Genomic DNA, 7,500 nt, shown 5'->3' on the forward strand with positions numbered 1-7,500 from the left:
GAAAGAAAGAATAAAAGAAAGAGCACAGAAACTTCCATAAGAATCAAAACATCTCATTATTATTATTTATTTAGTTATTACTTGTTTTCATGTCAACAGAGTTTATTGCTAAATATTTTTTCACAAAAGTAAAAAGGTTTTAATTGAGTGTTTCTGGTTAATCAATGCATAAATAAATATACTACAAGATATAAAAGGAGTGTTAAAGCCCTCAAGTGGTTTCAAATTGTCATATTATATCTAGGCTCCACCCAAAGGTTTTGTTGAATAAATAATCACGTTTTGCTTTGAATGAGTGAGACGGGATCTCCATCCTAACAGATTCAAACATTCCAGCTGAGATATCGTCACTTCACAAGTTAGGAAAGTGGATCAAATGCTTTTAAAAGCAGAACACACGTCGCTCTGAGACGCTGAGATGAATACAGACTCTGATCCGCTCCGAGAGTTCATTTCCCTTCAATGTGCTTTATTAGAGCAAGACAATGGGGCCAAATATGAGTAACAATTCATATTATTATTATAAACAAGATACAAGTCATGAAGTCAAGAAATAGAAGAAAACAAGTTCATTGATATCGTCTATTTCTTGAGCATGTGTGTGTGTGTGTGTGTGTGTGTGTGTGTGTGTGTGTGTGTGTGTGTGTGTGTGTGTGTGTGTGTGTGTGTGTGTTTTAATTTGTCTGCTCTAAAAAACAAGGGAACATATCAAACACTGCTCACATGAAGATTTCAACTTGCAAATTTCAATTATTTCAACATAATGTCCGGAATTGACCAATGAGGAGTGAGCTAGCTTGACCAGCAATTTGCTTTAGTTGTGACTTTACATTATTATTACATTATTAGCTGATCATGTGACCCACACCTGCACATCAATACATCGTACAGTGAAGCTGCCTGTTACGGCTTTTAATGGATAACAATCCTTGAAACTGTCAGCTTTCTTGTATAAAATGTATTAAAGTGTTTTTAAAGTGTGAAAACCCTTTAAATGTGCAGAGTCGCAGTTAATACAATTAGATGTATAAAGGAACAAAGTGTTGTGTCTTCTGCTTGCCAGGCATATAAGTGAATCTGTACTTTTTGTCTATTAAAAGAAATATAATAAATAACAATAAAACATTTAAGATAGATAGATAGTTGAAAATGTACAATATAAACTAAAAATAGGATATAATTAAACTGCTGGAATGAAATATGGCTGACCTGCATAAACTTGTGAAAATCATCTGAAAGGAACAACATTTTAGGGGAAAAGTAATATGAAGTCTTACGCGAGTAAATAAAGAGGTTGACCAGCTCAACTTCTTTCTCCCACATGATTGGCTCTTATACACGTCAGTCAGAAGTTCTCCATTTCCGGTCTGTCCCGTTGCTAAGTAACATCTCAAGCCCTAACGTCCGTCCGCTAAACTGAAGCTAGCTCTATGCTCTGTTTTTAATCATTTTAGAAGAACGAACAAAGCCACAACGTGATTTATTATTATTAACACAACTCGTGTGAAGCCATGACGGCTATAAAAGACGGAGAACACACGGCTACGATCTACAAACTGGTGAGAATAGTGTTGTTTTGGGCGAGTTAACCTCCTTCGTGCTAAGCTAGCGTCGGGGCGCCAGACTCCGTTCATAAATCCTTCATTTTAGGATGTGTAGCTTACTGGAAGATGCGCACCTGACACGTGACACTGTTCCCGGAAATGCCATCGCCTGCTCGGGAAATCGGCATATGTTTAATTTACGAAAATAACCAAATAATTTAACAAATGTCCAATTTGACTTCTAACTAGTCTCACTCAGTTAGCTATATCAGGGTTGCAGGTGCGGCCCTTTTAGATGACGTCAGCATGTCAGATTTATGCTGTGCACAAAACATCATAGTTCATTCTCTGTTTTTCAGATTAAAGAAAGCCAGTATGTTGAAGCGATTCACATCCTGAACGGCCAACTTCAGAAACACACGAAGGTAAGTGGCTGTTAGGATAAAACCTGAAAATTATATATATATATATATATATATATATATATATATATATTTGTCAGGATGTCCATGTGTCTTTTAGAAGTATTTTATTGCAAATATTTGGCCTTAAAAGTAAAGCTTCAACTATTTTGATAATCAATTTATTGTTTTTAGTCACTTTTCAACAAAAAGAATACAAACATTCACTGGCGGTTTTACAAATGCACAGATTAATTTAGTTGTAAATGGAGCTGATGGGATCAATAGATTCTTTAATGTGTTCAATGTTTTTGCTGACCTTTAATTGACTCAACTAATAGTGAATCATTTAAGGAAAACTGTATTGTTTAACAGAAATGACAACAAAACACATGTGAACAAATTAGCAGGATGCTACATGTTATATATATATACATATATATATATATATATATATATATATATATATATATATATATATATATATATATATATATATTAATGGATAGTGAAAATAATTACTTTAATCTTAATACCGTTGGGTTTTTGGACCATTGGCCAGACGAACCAAAAAAATTTGAATATTTCATGTTGGGCTTCAGGAAATTAAAAGACCAATCAATTCATCAATAAACTAATGAACAAATTAATCCATAATGAAAGTTCATCTTTACTTGCAGCCCTAGTGGCAATGATGTGATTTAGTCTTTAATATATAAACAAACCATTTTGATTTCTATTTATTACTTACTTATGACTAATATGTATTTTTGAAAAAATCTTTAAAATAACATCTCGTGCTGTAATACTTGAAAACATCCTGGTTTATATGTATGTGGGATTTGTATATGGTGTGTATACATATATAGATAGATATGTATCTCCACACAGCCCATGTTCCAAGCGCTCTTGCGTAACCCTCGTGCTCTCCTGTGTCCTGTGTCCTGTGTCACAGTCCCGGGCAGCGCTGTCTCTGCTGGGCTTCTGCTACTATCACATCCAGGACTTCACCAACTCTGCAGATTGCTATGAGCAGCTCAGCCAGCTGCACCCGGAGGTGGAGGAGTACAGGGTGTACTACGCCCAGTCCCTTTACAAGGCCGGTGCTTATCCTGAGGCCATGAAGGCCTCCTTCGTGCTCGACAACCCCAGCAGTCACACAAAGGTACGCAGAACCTGAACGCAGCGCCGGACTCACAAAGAGGATGGGGTGAAGGTCTTGTGCCGCCAAAATGAGCAGCTCTTAAGACTCGCTGCATTCTTTTCCATGTGGCTCCAGGTGTCGAAACACTGCTTCAAGTCTACGATTTAAGAACAACGTTGAAATGTTTCCCCTTGTTTCCTCCATCTGTTAATTAAACACTTTCCATCACTGGGAGCTGTTGTTCAACATAAGTGCTTCAACAAATGCATACGGGCGATAAACGCACAACCGATGAAATAAAGGAAGCACAACCGTGTGGAGCTCAGCAACGGAGAAACAATGGTGCTTTCAAAAGGGATTTAAGGTCATGTTACCCATAGTAGAAATATTCTGTAACTCCCTCAGAAAATGTGTGAATTCATTGTTAAAAAAACAGACTTGAGCTCATGAACGTGAATGTTGGATGTTGAGAGTCTGTGCTTCATAGTTTTGCTTAATTCCCCCCCAAAGTCAAACCAGCAGTTGCGTTTCCCTTTTTGTTCATCCTCTGTCTCTATCTCTCCGGCACAGATGGTGAAGCTGCAAGCCTGTATCAAATACTGCGAGGAAGATAACTCGGCTGCCAAGGTGACGTTCTCTCTCGCATTATCTGTTAATGCATACAAATTATGCCGTTTCGGTTTCATTCCGTTTGAATCCTTACACCCGTTCATTTCCCACAACTGCACAGTCACTGCTGGAGCAGCTGCCCCCGGAGGACCCAGACTACGGCTACAACATGGGCTGTCTGCTCTACCAGGACGACAAGTACGAGGAGGCCTGCAAGAAGTTCTCCTCTGCCATGCAAGTGCTGGGATACGTGCCAGGTGAGTTATGAGAGGCATATGAACGGTTGTACGACGTCATCATCGGCTGTGGAGAAGTTGTTTTCCCTCAAGAAGGACTTGGGTAGTGTGGGAGTGTTTTTATGACGCTAACTTTTAACAAACGCTGCATACGCCCTCATCCAATGACCAAAGTGATCACGAGACGAAATGCTTCCGGCTCGGATTCGGCTGAAGTGACGACGATGGATCGATCGTGGCATCCTGGAAAACCTGGAAAACAGTTATTTACATATTTTCTAGTCATTCAAAACACACAGAAAAGTAAATGTCCTGGGAAATCTTTTGTTTTTCTGCAAAAAATATTTAAACATTCTCCTATTTTTCTTTGACAATGAACGATTACGTTGCTGAGGAAGTTGACATGCTTGATGGCTGGTTTTCTGTTTATGGTTCCAAACGTGCGTTTGGCGTCGATGAGAGAGTTGATTGATGAGGAAAAGTCAAAACAGTGAAGGGGAGACTAAAACAATCGGAGAACTTTCCTGCTGTGCGAGCATGTCTCTACAAACACAACGCTGCACTGAAATCACCAGAAGACCATCTGGACTCTTGTAGCCGGAGCTTTGCAAAAATACCCTGGAAAATGATCTGTAGTAAAGAGATCTGTTCTCGATTGCTAAGAAACGCTGAATGAAACTGGGATCCACTTGATGATCATAATCACCATCACCATCATCATCATCATCGTCTTCTTCTTCTTCGCACAGCAGAAATCTTCTCCTTCCAACATCTTTTCATGGTTTCACACCCTTTTTAAAAACAAAGATCTGATAGAAAAACCCCAAACTCAGTTTTAAACAAAAGGGAAACATCTTTTCACAGCTGTTGCCGTTATTATGAATCTCTAATGAGTGAAACTCCTTCGCACAACTCTTCAATCAGCAATCAGTCCTTCTCATCTGTAAAGTGTGCCACCTCAGAGTACTTTCCGGGGGGTGAAGTTATTTCTTGGTCCTTTGGTGGAGAAAGCAGGCAGAACAAAAGCGTCTCTAACAGCTAACTGTCGGTCTTGTGCGTCAACGCCGGTTCAAATGAATGAAACCGTCTGTTTCCTGCAGTATTTCAACAGGGCGACTTTAAAGGAGTACAAAGTGCAGCAAGCAAAGTCAGGGCAAGAAAAGAAAAGACTTCATGCTGTGACATGCTTGCTTGTCTTTTTGGCACAAACTTTAACATCAAGTATCAACACAGAGCAGAGACTTAAAGTTAAATTAAGGTTGACCCCGTTCATATTGACAGCTGTAGAATATATTACTGTTGTGTTGTTTGATGGAAATATTGGCTTTTTGTGCTCATTTATAGTTTAAGAGCAAACTTTGAGTTCAGGCCCGTTTGTGAAATGTAACTTCAGTGTGTTTTAAGCTAACGAGAGAAACTGAAACCGGCGGAGTAAAGGAAAACATTTTAAAGGTTTTATTAGCTGGGAAAAGTGAAGGCAAAAGATTTAAATGGTTAGTTTCTCACATATTTAAGGAGAACCTTGGTAGGTTATCAGATAAAGAATGTAAAGTTCCTCACGCTCTGTCGTTCTGCCCCCTCTCCCAGCGTTGTCCTACAACATCGCCCTGTGTTACTACAGCCTGAAGAACTACCCTCAGGCCCTCAAGTACATCGGAGAGGTCATCGAGCAAGGCATCCGGGAACATCCGGGTGAGACCTCACTCTTCAGCAGCGAGAGGGACGTTTAAAAGAGAAATAATTGACGTTAATTCACCTTTTTTTTTACCCATCGCTGTGCTTTCTGCTCTCAGAGCTGAGCGTCGGCCTGACGACGGAGGGCATCGACGTGCACAGCGTGGGCAACACGCTGGTGCTGCACCAGACGGCCCTGATCGAGGCCTTCAACCTCAAAGCTGCCATCGAATACCAGCTGAAGAACGGTAAGCTCCTCCCTCGGTGCCGCTGAGACCTAACCTGTGACTCACGGACAAACTTCACGTTCACTAAATAACCCGTTTACACTCGTAATATGTGGCGTTCTCACAGAAATAGTTATTTGATTATTAACTAATACAACAGTGGTTACACTCTGTTAAGTGTGTTTGATTCAAGAGTCTAGACTAGAGACAACTTTTCAATTGCTTTGTGACTTAATTTATCGTATTATTCATTCTACTTAAGGGGATGTTACATAGCATTTACGCATTAAAACCTATGTTGTATATTTTGTTGAGTGGTGTACTTATTTTCGATGTTAAAAACCTAGATAGTCGCTTGTCAATGGCAACGTGCGCTCTAGAACGGGGCTTAAGCGTTGATTTTTTATGTTCATCCTCCAAGGAAAAGTCTGTCAGAGAGAAACTGATTCAGACTAAAACAAACTGCTGTTTTCTCTTGTGTTTTCTTGTGTTTTCCTGCAGTGACGGGAGCTCAGGAGGCTTTGACCGACATGCCGCCCCGATCAGAGGAGGTGACCATCACCACCCGTTCCCTGTGTGTGTGTGTGTGTGTGTGTGTGTGTGTGTGTGTGTGTGTGTGTGTGTGTGTGTGTGTGTGTGTGTGTGTGTGTGTGTGTGCTGGATCCTCTGCCCCCTCTGGCTCTGTGATTATTCTGACATAATGTGAATGGCGCTGTCAGCGTGGAGGTAACAGAGATTAATAGAACATTAGAACTGACACATCGGTGTGAAGGCGCACATGGAGGCTCCGATGATGGCTTTAGTGCCTCGAAGCTGCTTCATTCAAATGAATCTGCAGACGGGGCACTGCCCTTGTCCCAATTTGTGACTGCCACTCAGTCTTCTCCAGCTGGGAGGAGAGAGAAGTGTACACCTAGTGCCCCCTAGTGGAGTGTATGAGCAACTGAAGTTAACTGATTGAAAATGGCCTTTCTTCCGCGTCATATTATGAATAGATATGGAATACAGTATTTTACAGGCGTGAAACGGTTTCTACACTGTTTGCTATGATGTGTGTGTTTTGCAGGAGCTGGACCCAGTGACTCTCCACAACCAGGCGCTGGTGAACATGCACACCAAGCCGTCGGAGGGCTTTAAGAAGCTGTCCTTCCTGCTGCAGCAGCCCTCCTTCCCCCCCGTCACCTTCGGGAACCTGCTGCTGCTCTACTGCAAACACGAGGTACGCCAAACCCGACCTGATCCTGGACCTGATCCTGGACCTGATCCTGGACCTGATCCTGGACCTGATCCTGGACCCGGCAGGATCCACTGTGGCTTCAAGTATATATATGAATATCCAGAACTCCAGCTAAACAAACCCCTGTTTAAGAGAATGATTCAGTCCCTTATTATTCCTGGGAAAAAAGAAAGAAAAGTTACTATTTAATTCTTCTCAGCAGCCTCATAAACCAACTCCTCCTCCTTATGTATTAACGTCCCTGCTGGACTCCGTCTCTCTCGCAGTACTTTGACCTGGCGGCTGACGTCCTGGCAGAGAAGGCCCATCTCACCTACAAGTTCCTCTCGCCGGTGAGGTTCTGGACCGGCTCTTGTGTTTATGTTTATGTTCATGTCTCCATGTTAACGTTGGCCTGTGTTTGTCTGTTCAGTACATGTATGAGTTCC

The 7,500-nt window shown here is 41.2% G+C and overlaps 1 protein-coding gene across 1 annotated transcript in view; it reads left to right on the plus strand.

Annotated features, from left to right (window-relative positions):
• Positions 1–1,511: 1,511 nt before the first annotated feature.
• ift70 (intraflagellar transport 70) overlaps positions 1,512–7,500 on the plus strand; it is a gene marked incomplete at its 5' end in the record, with an annotated part of 10,718 nt that continues 4,729 nt past the window's right edge. The window contains 11 exons of the mRNA XM_079233109.1: positions 1,512–1,559; positions 1,904–1,969; positions 2,901–3,110; positions 3,660–3,716; positions 3,820–3,955; positions 5,522–5,626; positions 5,728–5,856; positions 6,337–6,386; positions 6,902–7,054; positions 7,339–7,404; positions 7,485–7,500. The exon at positions 7,485–7,500 is cut by the window's right edge and continues 38 nt beyond it. Coding sequence (XP_079089235.1) covers positions 1,512–1,559; positions 1,904–1,969; positions 2,901–3,110; positions 3,660–3,716; positions 3,820–3,955; positions 5,522–5,626; positions 5,728–5,856; positions 6,337–6,386; positions 6,902–7,054; positions 7,339–7,404; positions 7,485–7,500 — 1,036 coding nt within the window. The remainder of the gene's footprint in view (positions 1,560–1,903; positions 1,970–2,900; positions 3,111–3,659; positions 3,717–3,819; positions 3,956–5,521; positions 5,627–5,727; positions 5,857–6,336; positions 6,387–6,901; positions 7,055–7,338; positions 7,405–7,484) is intronic.

Source organism: Taurulus bubalis, assembly GCF_910589615.1.
Source record: "Taurulus bubalis genome assembly, chromosome: 17".
NCBI classification, from domain to species: domain Eukaryota; kingdom Metazoa; phylum Chordata; class Actinopteri; order Perciformes; family Cottidae; genus Taurulus; species Taurulus bubalis.